Here is a 21,475-nt window from a genome sequence, read left to right as displayed (position 1 = left end):
TCCCCTGCTGCCACCAATTCATCCAAGAATTTATGTGCTTTCTTTGTTCCAAGCAGAGTTCGGCAACTGAGAGGGATCTGTATTTGTACAGTCGAATTTCTCACAAGTCAAGCACTTGTGGGGTTTATCATCTTTGGGGTCTTTCCTGTTATCCCCATGAGGTGAGTCTGCACACATAAACAGCATCTCCATTGTACGGATTCTCTGATGTGTAGAGAGATCCTTATTCTGCTTGAAGCTCTTCCCACAGTGTGAGAGTCTGTATGGCTTCCTGCCAGTGCAGGCACTCTGACGGATGACAAGGGCTGAGCGCCGGTTGACACTTTCCCCACAGTCCAAGCACTTGTGAGGGTTCTCTCATAGGTGATGCGTTAGAGATCTCACTGAAGAGCTTCCCACAGTCAGTGCATTTGTATGTTCTCCCTTGTGTGGGTCCTTTCATGGACCGTGAGGCTCGAAATCTGGCTGAAAGTTTTCCCACAGGCAGAGCATTTGTAGGGCCTCTCCCCTGTGTGGATTCGCCCACGGACAGCGAGGTCTGAGCTGCAGGTAAAGCTTTTGCTACAGACCGAACAGGGATACGGTTTCTCCCCCATGTGGGTTCTCTGGTGGACAATGAGTTGAGATATCCGGCAGAAGATCTTACCACATGAGGTGCAAGCCTTTTCTTTCCAGCCTTTGCAAATTCTCCTCTGGATTGTTCTTTTTTCAAGTTCCTCATCACCTTCTGGATAGGAAGCAGATTCTTCTGGTGTTCCCTGGATATGGGTTTCTTCCTGTGTTTCTGCTTTTTGATGACCCTCAGAAATATCTTCTTGGTCATGACGCCACCAGAAATGATTACTGGCTCTTTCTGATGGTGTCCAACCGGCTTCTAGTTGCATGGAATGTTGGAATGTGCTTGGAACATGAGAATCCCTATTCTCCATCTCACTCGCCCAGACTTCTCCTACTGAAACAACACCAAAAGGAGAGATTCCTTTGACCACCAGTTAGATAGCAGCAAACCTTTTTTTCACCATTTAACATCGTTAAATGGGACCAGGCTACTCAAGAGGGCCTCCTGCTTCCAAATGAACCTTCTCTGGGTGCTTGTGAGACACATTTGGGTAACCTGTGGCCCTCAGTCTAGTTTCAGGCAAGTGATAAGAAGGGCAAGAAATGGAGGAAAGGGGGTGCCAGAAAGAGAGAGAAAGAGAGAAGGGGTGTTGGAAATAGAGAGAAAAAGAAGGGGATAGTCTCAGTACTTCTGCCCCTGGCTCAACCAACTGCTGCCAGTATGTGGCCTCCAACAGCTTATTCCCGAGGGAATGTGGTCCTTGGCTGAAAAGTAGGCTGCCTACCCCTGCTGTAAGGCACTAAGGGGGTCTCGATCTAGGGCCTTTAGTACCCGTCCTCCAGCACAACGTAATCAACAGCATTCTGGCTCCGTAGTCAGCCAGATAGACTAGGCCACAGGGAAGGGATACGGAATCTGTGGGCCTGCAGATGTTGTGGTGACCATTCTGGCTGGGCTGAAGGGAACTGGGAGTCCAACAACTTCTGGCAGGCCACAGATTCCCCCATCCCTGCCTTAAGGGAAAGGGCATCCTCTAGGCCAGCCTTTCCCAACCAGTGTGCCTCCAGATGTTGTTGGACTACAACTCCCATCTTTCCTGACCATTGGCAATGCTGGCTGAGGCTGATGGGAGTTGTGGTCCAACAACATCTGGAGGCACACTGGTTGGGGAAGGCTGCTCTAGGCTTTAGTTCTAGCCTGAAAGAGCGTCAGCCACCCTCTCAGCTTAAGTACTACCACTGACTCTCCACGCCAATCAGGTCACACCAGAACCTGTAAAAGCCTCGCAGCTAAGCCGTCTGAGCAGCTTGTCTCCGTGTGAGGGACAGTAGCTCCAGGAATTTATTCTATTTCAGAGCAGGAGCAATGATGTCACCTGCTGGAGTGTTATTTGCCACCCTGGGCTCCCTTGGAAGGAAGGGAGGGATATAAATTTAATAAAGAACAGTAATTTCCTCTTTCAACAAGTCTTTTAAGTTGAGACCTATGCCAGTCTGCGTCTGTGTTGGAATTGCTTTGTAATATTTTTTTTTAACAATATGTTTTTAATCTCCTTTTTAAAGATGTTTTTAAAGCTTTTTTTAAAAAACTGTTTTTAACTTTTTTTTGTTTTAATGTATTTTAAGGTTTGTTTTTATAATGTCTTAGAGTGTTTTTAGCTTGTGTTTGCCGCCCTGGGCTCCTGCTGGGAGGAAGAGCAGGATATAAATCTAATAATAAATAAATAAATAAATAATTGCCACTGTTGTAAACTGGGGCGGGGGTGTATGTGTGGAGGATTGGCCTGGCTTGGCACATGATCCCTTTGGTAGGCAGGCTTGGCTCCAATAGCAACCAGCCAAGGCTGGTGAGTGAACTTCATGGCCAGGGCTAGCACCACACATGACTAGGCCCTTGGGCACCAGCCTGCCCCAGGTCAGTATCGTCAACCTCCCTAACACCCCCTCCCAATGCAGGCGGCGCAGGCTTAGATGGGCCTGCCCAGCCACCCACTTCCCGCATCGCCATGTCAGCGCGCTGTGTGCGCACGCCTGCCATCACCCAAGAGGCCCCCACCGCCATCTTGGGTGATGGCGGGCATGCGCACACAGCATGCTGCCATGGTGATGCGGGAGGTAGGTGGGGCGGACAGTCCCTCTGATTCAGGCTAACCGACCTCACAGGGTTGGTGTGCGGGTAAGAATGCGTGGGGTGAGGAAGTACTCTAATCACCCTTGAAGGAAGGGTGATATAAATGAAACTTTTTTAAAACAAAGGAGACTGAGCATACATCTCACATAGCTCAGTGGATGCAGAAGGACCCAGGTTCAATCCCTGGCATCTTCGGGCAGGGCTGACGAAAGACGCCTGTCTGAAACCCTGAGAGCCACTGCCAGACAGAGTAGGCAATACTGGATTAGATGGACCAATGATCTGGCACAGTACAAGGCAGAGCCCTATGTTCCTATAGGGGAAGGGCCATAGCTCAGACAACATGCTTTGCATGCGGAAGGTCCCAAGTTTAGTCACCGGCATCTCCAGGGAGGGCCAGAAGTGTCCATAACCCTGGAGAGTGGCTGCCTGTCAGAGCAGACAATATTGGGGTTAGATGGACCAGTGGTCTGGCTCAGTATAAGGCGGCTTCCAACACTCAGACCTTGTGCCTATTCCCCATCCATGCTTCCCCTTCTCATTCCTCACCTGTACACAAGTTTTTGTGCGGTTCTGTTCCAGATGGGTCCGGCACACAGGGCTCTTCCCCATGTTCCAGCAGAGACACAACCTCAGGCTTGCTAACAGCAAGAACTGCAGAAAATGCATTAATAATTCTAATTAGTAGAAACCTATGTAACTTTAAAGTTAACGAGGACATTGAACTTGTCAAGGATTATCAATACCTCGGCACAATCGTTAACCACAATGGTGACAATAGTTAAGAAATCTGAAGAAGGCTAGGACTGGGGAGGGCAGCTATGAGAGAACTAGAAAAGGTCCTCAAATGCAAAGATGTATCACTGAACACCAAAGTCAGGATCATTCAGGCCATGGTATTCCCGATCTCTGTGTATGGATGTGAAAGTTGGACAGTGAAAAAAACAGATAAGAGAAAAATCAACTCCTTTTAAATGTGTTGTTGGAGGAGAGCTCTGCAGATACCATGGAATGCAAAAAAGACAAATAATTGGGTGTTAGAACAAATTAAACCAGAACTGTCGCTACAAGCTAAAATGGTGAAACTGAGGTTATCATACTTTGGACACATAATAAGACAGGATTCACTAGAAAAGATAATAATACTGGGAAAAACAGCAAGGAGTAGAAAAAGAGGAAGGCCAAACAAGAGATGGATTGATTCCATAAAGGAAGCCACAGACTTGAACTTACAAGATCTGAACAGGGAGGTTTATAACAGATGCTCTTGGAGGTCACTGATTCATAGGGTCGCCATAAGTCGTAATTGACTTGAAGGCACATAACAATAACAACAGAAATATATTTATTTATAGCCCATCTTTCCTCCAAGGCACTCAAGGTGTCATACATGGTTCTCCGCCTCCCCCTTACCGACTGAAGCGACGTTCTTGTAGGTTTCCTGAACAACATCCCTGTACAAGGTGCGCTGGGCAGAGTCAAGGAGCGCCCACTCCCCTGGGCTGAAATAAATGGCCACATCCTCAAAGACGGTGAGGCCCTGAAAGAGGGAGAGGCATGAGCGTTTGCAGCCCCCCAAAGTCATGTCTTGAGTGGGGATTTTATTTGATTTCTGAATTTATTTTGTGTTACCTCCGGGAATGCATTATCTTGCATAACCCTGCCTGGTCACTATGATTCTCAGAAGAGACACTGTTAGTGGTGCCATGTTCTCCTGAGGTTCATCTTATGTCCACTAAGACTGGGGCCTTTAGTGTAGTGGCCCCTGTCCTTTGGAATGCACATCCAGTGAAGATCAGGCAAGCACCTACATAGTGGCATTTGGGCGCCTGCTGATAATTCATCTGTTCACCCAAGAACACAGGAAACTGCCTTATACCGATTCCATCAAGCTCTGTATTTACACTAAATCTACTACATAAGGTCCCAGGCTATGGTCTGAAGGCACATGACGCCAGCTCCCTGTTGAAGCTAAGCAGGGTCAGGTGTGGTCAGTGCCTGGATGAGAGACCCTCTGGGAACCATAGGTAAGCCGCCTTGGGTTTCATGAAAAGAAAGGCAGGGTATAAATGTAATAAATAAATAAGGTTCTCTGCCCACCCTTATCCGTCATGGTGCTGGAGATTGAACCTGGGACCTTCTGCATCCATAGCAGATGCTCTACCACTGAACTACGTTGGATGTTTTCACCTGATCTACTGGTTTGTGATGTGTTTCGTACTTGATTTATGGATGTAATTTTGTTGTTGATTTTATGCTGTTCACTGCCATGATCTCTCCCCACCCCCCGTCCTTAATGTTGGAGGTACAGAAATGTTTGCAAACAAATAAAAGCACGTTTGTACACCGCTGTTCCGCTATGCTTCCAAAGTGGTTTACATAAAACTAGAACAGGACCTGTTCAGTGGTGGCACCTCGGCTGTGGAACTTAGTGACACCCCATCCACCCATGAGGTTTTGGGAAGGGCCTTATCTTAGTGGTAGAGCATTTGCTTTGCATACAGAAGCTCCCAGGTTTAATCCCCGGGGTCTTCAGGTAGAGCTGGGAGAGACCTCTGCCTGAAACCCTGGGCAGCTGCTGCCAGTCAGTGCAGACAATGCTGAGCTAGATGGACCCAATGGTCTGACTCAATATAAACTAGCTTCATATGTTCCTATAGTGTCAACATTGGCCACCTTGCAGTGCCAGCTCAAAACCTCTGTCTTCCTCCAAGCCTTTTGTGTTATAGATTGTATAACTTATAGATTGTTGGCCTGGTCGAGTGACTTGTGCTTACTGCATTGCAAAGCCTCTGTTTTAATGTTTACTACTCGGATTCATAGAGTTTCTTATTGTTATAACCTGCCCTGAGATCATTTAACGACAACGGGTGATGTATGTATTGAGATCAACAGGGCAAAATTTTACAGCTTTGTCGTTATGAGATAACAGGGGTAGGAAATCACCAATAAAAACAATAAAAGACCTGGAATGGCACTAGGGCAGGCCTTTCTTTCTCCAGTTTCTTTGGTGTCTCTTTCGGTGGAGGGGATGGTTTTGAGCAGGCGGGGGACGTCACTCTGCAGCCTAGAAAGGAAAGTGCAATTTAAATAGAGGTGGCAACTTAAGATAGTGAACAATCTGATCTATCAAGAAACTGGCAATAATAATAATAATAATAATAATATAATATAATATAATATAATATAATATAATATAATATAATATAATATAATATAATATAATATAATATAATATAATATAATATAATATAATATAATATAATATAATAATAATAAAAAAATTGTGTGTCGCCTATCTGGCAGATAGCCACTCTAGGCGACGTACATTAAAATGAGATAAAATACAATAGTATCAAATGCAGTCACATTAGTCTCAATAAATAAAATACTGGACAGTCATCAATACATTTATAAAATATTTACATTTGCAGCATATAATAGATGACAAAATCATGGAAATTAACCCATCCCAAGGATCTCAAAGGAAGAAAGAAAAACAACCACTCTGTTGCTCTAAAAAAAACAAGGAGGCAAGATCAGTCTGGACATAAGGGCAGCCTAGATGCTGGATCAGGCCAAAGGCCCATCCAGTCAAGCATCCTGTCCTCACAGTGGCTAGCCAGATGCCCCAATGGAGCCCACAAGGAGGGCCTGAGCCTAACAGCACTCTCCCCATCAGCAATTCCCAGCAACTGGCATTCAAAGACATACTGTCGCTGATGGTGGAGGTAAAGGTCCTATCCTACATCCAAAGTATTTAAAAAGGCTAGAGTAACAGATCCCTGGAAGCTTGTTTTACACCGGATCTCCATTTTACACAGTTAAGAGTGAGAAAAGCACAATGTGTCCATGCAAAAGTGAATGTCACCCATATATTTTAATACCTGCATCTACAAGTCTATGTTTGCCTGCATCTTGGTGCTGGGGCCTGGAGGGAAACCCTGCCAATATATTTTGGGTAGACTTCTCAAAGACTGGAAGTTAAACCATCAAAAGTCACATTATATGTGTTTTTATTGTATTTTATATTGTTGTACGTCGCCCAGAGTGTCCGTTAATTCGGACAGATGGGCGACTAACAAATAAAATTTATTTATTATTATAAGTGGAAGCTGCAACAAAATGTTGCAGTGTGGGCTGCTCCTGCTCTGGGCACTCCATTCCATTCCCCCTCCTCCTGACGTTTTCTCTTTTTTGCCCCTCCCCACGAGTCAGTCAGCATTCTGTGGCCACTGGGCATGCTCAGACCTCATTGGGTTCCTCTTGCTTCCCCTCAAGGCTTTACAGTCTTGCAAGCCGTTGGGGTTTCCCCAGGCCTCATGATGCTTCCCTCTTGTGACTGGGAGGTGCTCTATTAACAACGGCACTCACCGCCTGAACACTGAAAACAGAAGGAATGATGAAGAGGTATGTCACATGTCTCCTCTACCCACCCTAGAGTATTGTGTCCCCTATGGACTGGAGATCCTTCTGATTGGTTAAGTTGAACTGAGGGTGCAAACTCAGCTAAACACAGGGCAGATCCACACCATACATTTAAATCACATCCACTGAAGACTGAAAGGGCATGACTTCCCCCAAAGAATCCCGGGAACTGTGGTTTCCCCCTTGATGAATCTGGTGGGCAACGATTATATGATCTTATAAGTTGTCAGGCATCAAATGCTGAATATCATTGCATGTCAACAATTCCATAAATACTAGTCTGGGCATTTGACATCCATAATACGCCTGGTAAACATTCTGCTAATGTTCAAATATGCGGGAAATAACAGGAGAATATGCACCATCAAAATCTTACAGCTGAAAATCTCTTCATTTCATTTCTGTGGTTTAGATTTCATTTCAGGTTTAGCTCATTGCCATGGTGATGAGTGGATTTTGCTTTTTAAGTCTCTGGTGAGTTTAAACTGCAATCCTTATTTTTTGGTATTGTAATCTATCTTGACATTAAGTTAAACCACAGATGGGGAACCCGTGGCCTTCTAGATGTTGTTGGACTCCAACTCCCATCAACCCCAGCCAACATAGCCAATGGCCAGGAATTATGCTAGTTGTAGTCCTACAACATCTGGAGGGCTACAGATTTTCCACCCCTGCATTAAAATGTTCTGTGGTACACTTGTCTACAGTGGGTGCTTCTCTCCAAAATATTTTATAAGGGCCTGTTTCTCTCTCACGCAATCCCAGGACAAGCTCCGCCCACCAGTGACATCGCTACCAGCGTTCTTTGCAAAAAAAGACTATCACAGACATACCTGAATTGTTACCCACTTCCAGCCGCAGATTCTCTAGGAAAGAAGAGACGAGGTGTGAAGATCCTCATAAAGAACTTCCTGCTGAGAATTGAATTCGCCTACTTTGACTTCAAGAAAGAGGTTTACACCTCAAATCTTTGCAAGTTTTACTTTACGCCCACCAATTTCGAAAGGATTTACTTTCCTAGGACATGCAAATAAGATCACAGCTTTCAGAAAGGATTCCGTTAACCCAGGCACTTTGTTAAAAGCAGTGACTTCTTTAGTGGTCACACCGAGGCCCCCTCTGCTCTCTAAATAAAAGCCCTCTTGTACCGCTTTTGCAGTCATGGTTCCCCCCAAAGAATCCTGGGAACTGTAATTTGCTAAGGCTGCTGAGAGTTGCTAAGAGACTCCCTGTTCCCCTCACAATTCCCAAAGTTCCACGAGAACAGGAATTGACTGTTAAACCACTCTGGGAATTGTACTTACCTTTGAACTCCAGAAGCACCTCCTGAAGGATGGTCCTTTTCTCAGAGAAACGGCCAAGCCTCAGTTCCAGCTCCATGAAGCCAGATTGAGGCCTCGGAAATGCAAATGAGGAGAGGGTGGGGGTCAAAATGAAAGATAGTGATTTGAATTCTACAAGCCCATTGTTACAAGGTGCAAGGCCCGGAACTATAACTCCCACCCTGCACTCCCACTTTTGTATGGCGGGCTATGAGTTCCTGAGGTATTGTGCGAAGGACAAAAAGCCTGTTTTGGAAGCAACAAATATAACTAAGAGAAACTGATATAAATGTTATCTTCTCCTTGGCAGATTTCCCTCATGTGGAGCAGAATCATCCCATTGTTCAAAAAGTAGCCTGAGTTTCTCAGGGTCAGCAAGAAACATACACCGACACACATAGACACACGTGAAATCACCTCATACCCAGACCCCTCCTGTGCAGAGAGGGGGAGAGAGAAAAAGTCTTTTAAAAAGAGGCTTGAATCTAGGAGAAGGGGGGCTAACGGCGATCTGAGCTCCAACACATGTTACAACGCTCTCAATGCAGGACTGCGGGAATGGAACCAGGGAGTCTGAGCCTCGGGCGAAGTCTTGAGGCAAACAGATTCCTTTCTGATTTTGGGTCAGAGCTCTTCCACATCACTTCAGCTGTATTCAGCTGCCCACTCCTGGACCTAGGATAGATAATCTCTCCTACCGGTCACTCCTTATAGTAATAGGGTCCTTTGACCTCTTTAGTTTAAAGTTATGAATGGGTTAGGATATTAATGATTAAGTTGCCATGTACCCAGTAATTTTGTAATGCTATTCTTCTCTTTCTCTCAATAAAAGAAAGCTTTGTTTTATTTTGGATTGGACCTGCAATTTCTTGGGTTATACACGCACCATTTAGGCACACTTCAGGGCAAACTGCTTGTTTTATCCCTAGCAAAAGATCCGCCTCCTCTCAAGGAGGTGTGTTTCATGGGACATGTGGGTGGCAAGTACGTATACTCAGGTTCCCAAGAGCACGTGTCGTAACACCATTTAGGTACAGATGTGTGGTGAGGTCTGCCTGGTGCCATCATTAACATGCTTTCGGAACCAGGCATTTGATAGGTTATGATGATTTTAAGAAGAACCCTGCTGGATCAAACTAAAGGGCCATCTAATCCAGCATCCTGTTCTCACACTGGCCAACCAGATCCCTTTGGAAAGCCCTCAAGCAGGACATGAGCGCAACAGCACTCTCCCCTCCTGTGGCATTCAGAAGCACACTGCCTCTGACTATGGAGGTGGATCGTAGCCATTGTGGCTAGTAGCTACTGATAGCCTTATTTGTCTAGTCCTCTTTTTAAACCATTTGAGTTGGTGGCCATCACTGTTTTGCTGGTCCTGAGAGTCAACATTCAGCTTCACTGGATGTCCTCCAGTTCTAGCGTTATGAGAGAGGGAGAAAACTTTTTTCTTAATCCACTTTCTCCGTGCCATGCCTAATTTTATATACTTCTATCAAGTCTCCTCTTATTTTGCTGTTTATCAATTATATGTTTTGTTTGCTGAAGTTTCTGCTCCTATTTTAGTGGGCCTGGTTTTATAAGTTTTTGTCTGGCTTTTACTGTAATATATTGTTCCTTTTTTTAAAAAAAAGTTCTGCTTTATGCTTTTAACATTTTGTAAGTTGCTTGGTGACTTTGAAATATTATTTATTTATGTAACAAAACATACATACTACTTGATTGTGACAAAACCTCTAAGCGATTTACAAGAAATATTAAGATTAACAATAAAAACAGTTAAAATTAAAACATTTAAAAGACAATTAAAATCAGCAATAAACCAAATAGATATTAAAACACGTCAACATCTATGTGTCTGGATAGGCTTGCCTAAACAGAAAATGCTTTAAGCAGGCATCGGAAAGAGCACAGCAAAGGTGCCTGCCTAATATCAATAGGTAGAGAGTTCCAAAGAGTAGATGCTGCCACACCAAAAGAAAATTTTTTTACAAGTATGGAACAAATATTATGTGGCGCCTGTAACCGGGCCAGACAGTTCCACAGATCAAAGCAGTCAGGTGGGCATATAGGGGGGGTAAGGCAATAATAATTATGATAACAATATTACGTGTAGACTGGAAGTGTCTAAGTGTCCGCAGAAACTGCTAGCTCTGTGTAAGATACCTCATGGGGTGAATCGCTGAACTACATGCGGTGGCCTTCCCAGTGAAGAAACTTCATGCCTTAGAACAGCCTTCCTCAGCCTGGTACCCCTCAGATGTTTTGGTCTTCAACTCCCATCAGCTCCACGAAAGAATGGCCAATGGTTAGGGATGATGGGTGCTGTAGTCCAGAGGTGGGGAACCTCAGGCCTGGGGACCAAATCTGGCCCTTCAGGCCACTCCGTCTGCCCCTCAAAGCTCTTCCCAGAGCACACCCCTCACCAGCACTGCTCTGTGACCTCCTCAAGTGCTTTGGGCTCACTGGAACATGTCCTTGAGCAGCGACGATGCCTCTTGCTTGCCTGAAGGGAGGCTGGAGGTACATGTATGTAGAAGCCTCTTGACTTTTGCATGGCTAGAATGTAGACTACTGTACAAAGGTCAGAGAACATCCATTGCTCCACCCACTTTTTGCCTCTGGCCCTGCCCAGTATTGGCATGTAACCTCCTTAGGGATACGCTAGAATTCTGCCCAATTTGGATTGGGAACTGAATTTTCCATTAATTTGCTTATTCTCAATTGCCAAGGATTGGATTTTAATGTAGCAAATTTCCACAGCTATTTTTGAAATCGGACTTTTAAAAAACCAAATCCGCCTCTAAAACATTGATTTCAAGAATGACAATATATCAGTAGTTCCTTTAAAAATATCGGTATGAATACCTATGTTTTTTCCAAGCAAAAAAAAAATGGGTTGGTAAAAGCAGCAGCTAGCAAGTACAGAATGAACTCAACTCAATGCCAGCCTGTTAGGTTGACAGAACGCATTCAAAGCAGCACCACCCAATGAATCCCACCCCTAGGCTCCCAGAAGGTTCCCCAAGAGGGAACGTGGTCCTCAAGCTGAAAAAGGTTCCCCACACCTGATGCAGCCCAAAACATCTGAGAGGGCACCAGTTTAGGGAACCCTGCCCTAAATGGACACCACTCACCCAGGCTAATCTGTTCCAGCTGAGCCTTCCTCGAGCAACATGGCCTACCTGAAGCTCTGCTTTGCTCCGCTATCCTTGGTTATTCTCTAGTCCTGACTTTCTCTTTGCCCCTTTCCTTCTGGGTTTCCAACCAAAAGTAAGATCAACCACAAGAAGAACAGAAGGGAGATCAAAGGCAGGAACTCACCTGATTCCAGCGCAATCCATGTCCTGGCGTGGAAACAAAGAAGAGGATGTCAGCAGGTGTGTCTAGGCTTTTACAGGTCCCGCACATAATTTCAAGAACATAGGAAGCTGCCTTAACCTGAATCAGGCCATTGCTCCATCTAGCTCAGTATTGTCTACACTGACTGCCAGTAGCTGGCCAGGGTTGCAGGCCAGAGTCCCTCCCAGCCCTACCGAGAGAAGCTGGGGATTAAACATGGGACCTTCTGCATTCAAGGCAGATGCTCTGTGACTGAGCTTTGGCCCTTTAGCATTGCCACTGGATAATTTGGCATTAGGAGAGGCCCAGCCAGGCATTCAGTTCCAAGAGCAGGCATATAGGGTGGGCAGGCAACAGTCAAGCAGGAAGCATTCTTGTAATCTGGCAGTAGTCTCTAAGGGTGACATTCTCTCTCCAGAGAAATATAACAATAATAAGATTACTCCTGGATCAGGCCAAAGGTCCATCTAATCCAACATCCCATTTCCCACAGTGGCCAACCAGAAGCCTTTAGGAACTCCTCAGGCAGGGCTTCCCCTGCTGTCACCCAGCAACTCGCTACTCAGCAGCAGACAGTCTCTGAAGGTTCAATTTAGCCATCATGATGGTTCAATCCTTCCAATTAAGGGCCCCAGCTCGGTGGCAGAGCATCTGCTTTGCATGCCGAAAGTCTCAAACTCAGCCGCTGGCATCTCCAGGTAAGGCTGGGCTGGCAGCGTTCCCCATCTGAGACCCTGCAGACCCGCTGCCAGTCAGTGCAGACAATACTGGACCAATGGGCCTGACTCATTATACGGCAGCCTCCGATGCTCCTAGGAGGAGTCCGTTTTTTCTCTCCCAACATGCTAGAACTCAGGATCACTCAGCGGAATTGATTGGTAACAGCTTCAGCATAGAGAAAAGGAAGAACCTTACACAATAGATTGTTGCATTGCCCCCACTTATACAAAGATTTATTTCACTCCCCGCGACTGATAAACACCCTGAAGATATAGCGAAAATATAAGGCTAAGCCGTAACTCAATCTGTGACAGGCACACTTGTCAATTGCAAAGAGGGTTCCAGATGAAACTGACACCTTCCTAGGGCGCAGCAGCACTGCCCAACCGCATGGCTGTCGTCGCTGCATACAGCAGCCTCACCTGAAGGAAAGATCTCGGTGGCTTTTGGTCTGCTTTTTCAGAGGGAACTGCCCCAGCTCTTCTGCCCCGACTCCCTCTCTGCCGGACAATGTCCCGATCCAGCTCCGACAGCCAGCTCAGCAGAAGCTTCTCCTGCTCCTCCAAGAACCGGTGCAGCGCCTTCCACTCCCACGTGATCTGCTGCCTCTCCGAGTCCACCCGCCCCTGCAATGGAAAGAGTTCCGACATAAAGGAGCCTGACGCTCATTTTGCATTCATCTTGGGTGAGCAAACGCAAGGGCCAGATGTGGGATTCAGCCTAATTTCATATTAGTGGCAAGAAGGGAGAAATTGAGTGAAAGGAGTGTCAGAAAGAGAAAGAGAGAGAGAGAGGGAGAGAGAGATGATATCTTAAAGAAAAATGGGTGGCAGAAAGAGAGAAAGAGAAGGGGGGTGCTGCATACCCACTTTCGGTTCTGGCTGTGGCTACTTGTGGCTCTAGCCCTTCTCACCAGCATGCAGCCACTGAGGAAATGTGGCCCTTGACCAAGGTTCTCCACCCGACTTTATGCATTTAGGGTCAAACTAGATGCCATTAACACAATTAGCTTTTTTGTGTGTGAGCACCTTTTCAATAGAAATCTTTATAAAAGCCAGAGTGAGGAAGCATCTAGCTTGGGACCCAAATATGGTTGGCAAGGGAGGGGCTTTAACCCTGCCCTTCTTGCTATGGGCTCCCTTTGGGAGGAAAGATGGGATATAAATTTTAACAGTAACAACAACAATATTAATATCTGGGTGGGGGAGGCATGCCTGCAAGTTACTTTTAAAAATCCATTTACAGGATTGCCAATTAGTTGCCAGTTCATTTCCGGGCCCAATTCAAGGTGCTCACATTAGCGGTTAAAGGCCTAAATGACTTAGGTCCCAAATATCTGAAAGATGTTTGATCTCCTTCCCTATAGATCGTCTCAGGTGTTAAGATCAGCGGAGGGAGCCCTCTTGGTAGGCCCAACACCCTCATTGGCCTTCATTGTATAGCTTTTGTCGTATGCTGAAGATGCACCTCTTTACCCTGACCCTTTGACACTTGAGATGTACATTTTTAGGACCCAGCCTATGCTCTTGACTGTAATTTGTTTCAAAAGCTTAAACGGCTTAGGCGCCAAATGGGCTCCTGCTGGGAGGAAGGGCGGGATACAAAATAAATAAATAAATAAATAAATAAATAAATAATAAATCAAACAATACGTAAATAAATAATGTGTGGTACTGTCTTGAGAGGTGTCCAAATGCAGAGCAAGCAAGGAAATCACTTTCCAAAATATACAGTGAATTATTTTCAAAAAGCACACGCAACCTCCCTACCCACCAACAGTTCATTCCACTTTTCCAGCTCTTCCGGCAATTCTCCATTCTCTCCCTCTTCCTTCATGGAGGCCAAATGGTTCTGCAGTTGAGGAGAAGCAACAATGAGAAACGAAGGAAAAGGTTTTTGGACTACAACCCCCATCAGCCCCAGCCAGCATAGTCTTCATCACTGGCTATGTTTCGCTCCGTCTCACTGGGTTGCTCATGGGCAGATTCGAACCCTGATTAGATTCCCAAATTAACACTAGTCAGAGGAGAAGATGCGCTTGTGAGGAACAGGAAGGTGACAAGGAACCAGCGTTATGGGAGGGCCCACTGGAGCCAGCCCCATCATGGCACAAAAATATGGATCCAAGATTGAATTCTCCTGATTTGCACAAGGCATGCCAATGCACTCACCCAAACCACCCTCAAATGAAAGCTGACCTTGGCTTCTATGGTTTGCAAGGTAAAAGCCACCTATCCAGCCCTTGCCAGAGTCATCATGGCACAAAAACAGATGTAAGGCACTGGCCCGGTCCTCATGATTTTTAGAAGAAATCTCTTGAAAGCCACCAACGTATCACAGTTTGGAAATGGAGCGGAAATTCCTGCAATTCGCATGTTCGTCTGAGGTCAGGCATAGACATTGTGGAAGCAGATACAAGCATTATTTTTGACGTTTCCTTTCCATTAAAATGCATTGAAATGAATTACATAACTCATTACATAAGTTTCAGCCAGAGCAGATCATGAGACAAATGGCTGAGGTTTTAGTGGAAGCTGGCACTGACAGCGCCGAAGCCAGGACAAGACAGAAATCACTGCCTGCTTACATCCCCATCTGTGATCTGATTATGGCTTTCAAGGGATTTCTTGTAAAAATGTGGTTATGTGCTTTAGGAGGTGGATCCAGTATGAAAATCATGTGGATCTGTGCCCCAGTGCCATCGAAACACCAGACTGGACCTTGCCAGGAGAAAACTGGAGGTTCTCTTTTACTTGGCTGCCTCCATCATCCCGCTGTGGCCTGTGAAAATGGTCAATGGATGCCGTGTGTATTGGGTTAATCGTGTCCCCTGCGCCACCAGCTTCCTTCACACTAGGGGGACATTCGTGGACTCTGAAGCTGTAGACGTTGGCGTAAGCCTCCGCCGGGTGCAGCTTCTCTGCGCTCCCTTTGTGGAAGCTGATGTTGTTCCTCCACTTCCAGCGTTGCAGCCACCCATCGTTTGGGTTGAACTCTGGCCGGCCCAAAGCCTCTGCGATCTGCCGGGCCTTCTGCGCCAGGATGGGGCCGCTGATCAGCACATCAGTAGCCCTGGCGGTTTCATACCACTGCAGCAGGGCATCCTCAACATCGGCGTCTTTGCCTTTTCTCTTCCGCTTGCGGTCCGGGTTGGCATTCCGCTGCCACTCGTCCCAGAGCTGGTTCTGCTTTCTGAGCAGGTCCGAGACGGTCGATTTCGGGAGGCCCAAGTGCTTGGCGAGGTCCCGGTGGCTCATTGGTGGCAGGTGTCGTAGCTGATCCAGGATGCCGATTTTTGCCCCCAGGGAGAGAGTGTTCCTCCTCGCTGCCATTTTTGGATCCGGGGCTGGCGAGCCAACGTGGGAGGCTCTGGGGCGCCTTGAAGCAGCCACATTAAGTAACAGGTTTGGGCTCAAGGTACTTTGTAGGCCTTTCGGCAGGAGTCATTCAGCATCAGAAAACCTTTCAGGATTTTGTCCTGCTAAACCAAAAGCACAAGGGACCCTGCAGGGGGAAAAATGTAAAAAAATGAAAATGCAATTTTAAATAGCTAAAAATATAAAAATAAATAGCCTCAGATTTCTGGATTGTTTGATGGTTTATAGCAGGAATGGGGAACCTGTGGCCGTCCATGTGCTGTTTGACCCAGCCAGCATGGTCAATGGCTCAGAACCTGAGGCTGGGTTTCCTTATTTCCTCCTCCTTTCCAGTGCATTTTTCTTTTGTGCAGTGTCTTTTTGGAACATAAGCCTGAGGGCAGGGACTTTTTTTTAAAGCTGCTAGACAAGACTTTTTGGGCTGAAGAGTGGGATTTTTAAAAAAATCCTTTAAATAAACCACTAATGGTCAGGGACTATAGGAGTTGTACTCCAATAACGTCTGAAGGACCACAGATTTCCCACCACTGGTTTATACAGCCAAGCAGCAGAGCAGCAGTAATGCATCACGTGGAGATGGTCCTATCTAAAGGATCTCAGCTTGCATGATTGGGAAAGACCGCTCTCTGCCAGGACCTTGGGGATGCTCCGCTTGTCCACAGGTAGCCTAGGTGGTGCCATCCGGATGTTATTGGATGACACATCCCGTCATAATCGGGGCAGTCCAATGGGACCATGTGTCACCGGTCCTGAAAGTGCTGCACTGGCTGCCAGTGAACTACCGGGCCAATGTCAATGTACTCGTAGTAGCATGTAATGCCATAAATGGCTTGGGACCCAAATACTTCAAAGAGCCCCTTCCCCAGTGGACGCTATGACTGGTAGGTGAGGCCTTGGTGGTGGTGCTGCCCAGTTAGCATTGACCCCGTGACAAGGTCTTTTCAGTGGTAGCTCCGTTTGAAGAATGTCCTCTCTGGTGAAGTGCAACTTTATCCATCACCATTGACGTTTGGGCGGAATCTGAAAACATTCCTGTTTACCCAGGCATTTGATGACCGAAGGAGACTCCTTCTGGCAACTTGGAGATTAATGGATGAAAGAATGTTTTAACTGTAACTGTTTTTAGAATTCTTTTGTTTGTTTGTTAAATTGTTTTGTTGATGTGTTTGCCACCCTGGAAAGAAGAGCAGGATATAAATTCAACTCCAGTTGCAATCACCCCTGACCATAGGTCATGCTGACTATGGCTGATGGGAAATTGAGATCGACAACATCTGGAGGGCACCATGTTGCCTACTCCTGGGGTAGTTGATAGCAGGAGGACAAATGGTGTGACTCACATAAGGCAGCTTCACATGTTCAAACAAAACTTTTGATGACACATTGTATTCCTCTGTTGGTTTGCATTGGATTGTTGCTGCTAGCAGCAGGGGGAAATTACGGGGCTCATAGCATAGCCTTTAAGATGCTAGTCCTGTGTAAGGATGGACATAATGTTAATTTAATTTTAGACACTCAGTAATGAGAAGGAGATGCTTGCGTTCCTCCCCCATTCCAACCAGTCCTGAATAAATACAATACTTTAATAACAAATCTTCCTAGGCTACGGTGTTATCTACACTTATCTGGGGGTAAGTAAAATTAAATGGGGCTTACCTCCGAGCTGACATGTGCGCTGTTACTTTCTCCGATTCCATGGCACCGTCTTGTTGTTTGGTTAGGAGTTAACATACAAGGATTAATATCCTCATTCTTAATGAGAAAGGCCAAACACCCACACCTCTCACTTAGAAGCGGCCTTATAGTGAGTCAAACCATTGGTCTATCTAGCTCAGTATTGTCTACACTGACTGGCAGGGTTTCAGGCAGGAGGGTCTCTCCCAGCCCTACCTGGAGATGCCAGGGATTGAACCTGGGATATTATGCATGCAAAGCAGATGCTCTGCCACCGAACTGCAGTCCTTCTCTAAACAACACACATTACAGGAACATAGGACACTTCCATTGATCCATCTAGCTCAATATTGCCTGCACTGACTGGCAGTGCCTCTCTGGGATTTCAGATGGAGTCTTTCCAGCCCTACCTAGAGACACCAGGGATTGAGCCTGGGACCTTCTGCTTGCAAAACGCCTGCTCTGCCACTGAGCTGTGGTCCCTTCCCTTAAAGATAAGGTAAGCTTCCAGTCCTCATGGTTCGAAATAAAGAGCTGTTTAAACAGGAACACAGGCAGCTGCCTTATACCAAATCAGGCCATTGACTGGTCAATCTCATCTTAGTATTGTCTACACTGACTGACAATGACTCCCCAGGGTTTCAGATACGGAGTCTTCAACGCAAGCACTTTTGCTGGGTTTTAAAGGAAAGAGTGATAGAAGATGTGGATAGCGCTGCAGGGCCTTTGCAGAGGGGGAACTGGGGGAATTTCTGGAGAGACTGAGGGAGGGAACCCCTCACTGCCTTTTCCCAGTAAGGTCAAGGTTAAAGGCTGCAATCCTAGGCTCACTTACCTGGGCGCCAGTCCCATTGAACTCCACAGGGCTTGCTTTTCTACGCACGCTCGCCTAGCTTTGCATCACAAGATCCACTTCCAGATCTCGGTCTCCAAGGTGGACAAAGGATTGGTCGGGAGACGCCTGTCTCTCCAATGGCAGATGATTTTCTTCACAGCCTGGACGCTGATCCCACCGAAGAAGGCAGAAGCATGAGTAGCAATTGATGGTCCCCCGATGCAGAAAATCCTAGAGCAGCAAAATCTTTAATTAAAAAAATTTATCTGGTAAAGAAAAAAATGTTCATTTTTCCCTCTCTTGCACTAAAACTTCAGGATCTGGTCGCCCACTTAGAGCATCTCAAAATTGCAACACAGGAGTCATGGCCCCCTCCTCTTAAAAACCTGCAGAGTGGTGTGCTTGCTTTGAAGATACCCTCTAATGCTCTGGGGTAAATCAAACAGCTGAGCATTGATGAGAGAGAGAGAGAGAGAGATGGAAGGTGAAAGGGGGAAAGGGAGGGGTCTTCCTTCTACTTTCTAAGAGTGAAAAAGAAAATCAGAGCCCTCTGCTGGTGTGCAATGGATGGATGGGGGGAGAGATGCGTGGAGGGAATATATATATATTTGCTTGCAAAAGCTTCCAACACGTTCCTGCCGAATTATAAGGCCATCAAATTTGTTTATTTTATTTTATGAGGATTTATATACCACTTTATCATCAAAACCTCTTCAGCAGTTTACATAAAGTATACATTAAGATGACTGATAAAAATCAGATGTTAAAAACATCTTAACCCTAATTTTCCCCCCAAAATACAATCAGTTGTAAAAAATACGCATTATAAAATTCCACATTAAAACAAATGTCAGTTTTACATGTCTAGATTAAAAAAAAAAAGGTTGTAGTAGGTGCCAAAAACAGTACAGGGAAGGTGCCTGCCTAATGTCAAGAGGCAGGGAGTTCCAAAGTGTAGGTGCTGCCACACTGAAGGATCGATTCCTTGCAAGTGCAGAGCAAACATTATGTGCGGCTCATCAGTTCTTGGAAAGTTCATTGAAAAATTAGTTTCTGTTCGGGTTCACCCCCTCCAAAAAAAGAATTAATTCCAGTTTGAGTTTTGCCCCTCAAAAAAGGAACTAATTCCATTCCAGTTCACTTCACACAAATCATTGACATGGTCCTCAGGATTTTTTTCCAGCCTTCAGAACTGTACAAGCTTCTGCGCTAAAATACAAAGTAGATTTAAGGCTGAGAAAACATCAACACACACACAGAGTGATATGAACAATTGCTGTATTCATTTCCCCCAACAATTGGGATCGTTAGGCTTAAACAGCAGCATCGCTTTTCAAAGAGGTAAAAAGGGTAAGTGCAGCGGCCACAATCAAAGACAGAGTGAAGGGCAATGAAGCTCACATTACTGAACTAAAATTAAAATGGAATCGAACGGAACCTTTAGAAAGCAATACTAGTTTCGTCCTCATCTTTCTTCCTGCCAGGGGCAACACTGAGACCAAGGATTAAAGGCAGAAGCCGAAACATTTTGCCACATTAATCAAATCTCTGTTTTGTTGATAGAAAGCCAATGTAGTGTAATCGTTCGAATGTTGAAGCAGGGACCTGGGAGACCAGGGTTCAAATCCCCACTCAGTCATGAAGTTTGCTGGGAGAACCTCGGTCAGTCATAGTATCTCAGCCTAACGTGCCTCGCAGGATTGTTGCGAGGATAAAATGGAGAGGGAGGAGAACCATGTACACCGTCTTGAGTTCCTTGGGCAAAAGGTGGGATAAAAGTGTAATAAAATCAATAAACATTCACAGTAATACACACACGTGCGGATACGCACGTATAAATAACTACCTTAAACGGTCTGTCTTGTTCCGAAAAAGACAGCTTCACCTGTTAATAACAACCTGTTGTATATTGGCCCTCCAGGCTTGCCATACAAGGAACTGCCGATTCTGCCTAGGGCTGTGGCACTTTTGTTTCAGTTCTGAGTTGCAGTTTGGCCTGCAAGCAGCACCATGCTGTGGGCCTTGTTCTCTTCATCTCTCCAGTGATAGTAAAGTTCTTCTTGTATATCCTCTGTGTGGCCTTTTCCTTCAGAATACTTTTTATTATAACCTATATATGTAAAGATGTAAGCCCTCGTGCTGTCCCACTGTCATGGCATCACAGCATGACAGGGGGGGTGGCGCGGCGGCAAAGACTGCTGAGCTTTGGTGAACCATGGAGGGGGGAAACGTTGGCTCTGGTAGGCAGGGTTGGCGAGCGAAGGGAGCAAGGGTGGCACCTCCTAGTAATAATAATAATAATAATAATAATAATAACAACACAAGAAGGCAATGCATTCTATAAGCCAATGTAGGTACCAACAGTCTGTAACTACCAGTGACGGTAACTACAAAACTGAACTTCCACTGAGTATGGATACTGAAGTCAAACAACAGGATGTAACACCAACGAGACCTGGAGTATTTGCCTAGCAGAAATCAAGCCGTCAGAGCCTTCCCCTATTATAACCTTCCCCAACTGGACGTGTTATGTAGACTGGGCTGGCTGGGAGCTGATGGGAGGCATTACCCAAATTGTCTGGAGTGCTGGGCTGGCCCTAGGATAAATGGCAGCCTGGTTGAGGAGTGCCTTTGGCACCCCCTCTCCCCATCATCAGCTTTGCAGGGCCGCCCAGAAGGTTTATGGGGCCTGGTGCAGGTGTGATGTTTGGGGGCCCTACTGCTGCCCCCACAAGGACCGCACACATGTGCACAAAGCTGGAGGCCACGTGCACAGTCTCAGTGTGGGAACGCTCACCTGCAGCTCCTCCTTGCCCTGGGATCAAGCAGAGAATGATAGCTGCGCTTCGTTCTTTCTTACCTGGGGATAACAGAACAGGGATCAGGTTGTGCTTCTCCTGATAGGGTTTTGTTGTTGTTATGTGCCTTCAACGTCGATCACGACTTATGGTGACCCTATGAATCAGCGACCTCCAATAGCATCTGTCATGAACCACCCTGTTCAGATCTTGTAAGTTCAGGTCTGTGGCATCCTTTATAGAATCAACCCATCTCTTGTTTGGCCTTCTTCTGTTTCTACTCTTCTGTTTTT

The 21,475-nt window shown here is 45.9% G+C and overlaps 1 protein-coding gene and 1 long non-coding RNA gene across 2 annotated transcripts; both read right to left on the bottom strand.

The window, feature by feature from the left end:
* Positions 1–401: 401 nt before the first annotated feature.
* Positions 402–4,533, bottom strand: LOC133378894 (zinc finger protein 514-like). Its single transcript, XM_061613509.1, has 4 exons — positions 4,501–4,533; positions 4,103–4,229; positions 3,239–3,343; positions 402–949 (listed from the first exon to the last, which is right to left on the bottom strand). Exons 1-4 carry the CDS (start codon positions 4,531–4,533, stop codon positions 402–404), a joined length of 813 nt encoding a protein of 270 aa, XP_061469493.1.
* Positions 4,534–8,427: 3,894 nt separating this feature from the next.
* Positions 8,428–13,008, bottom strand: LOC133381334 (uncharacterized). Its single transcript, XR_009761662.1, has 3 exons — positions 12,921–13,008; positions 11,761–11,783; positions 8,428–8,513 (listed from the first exon to the last, which is right to left on the bottom strand). It is a non-coding gene; the product is annotated as an uncharacterized LOC133381334 (long non-coding RNA).
* Between the last annotated feature and the right edge of the window lie 8,467 nt (positions 13,009–21,475).

This window comes from Rhineura floridana, chromosome 3, assembly GCF_030035675.1.
Source record: "Rhineura floridana isolate rRhiFlo1 chromosome 3, rRhiFlo1.hap2, whole genome shotgun sequence".
Taxonomy (NCBI): Eukaryota; Metazoa; Chordata; class Lepidosauria; order Squamata; family Rhineuridae; genus Rhineura; species Rhineura floridana.
This window is presented reverse-complemented; position numbering and strand designations above follow the sequence as displayed.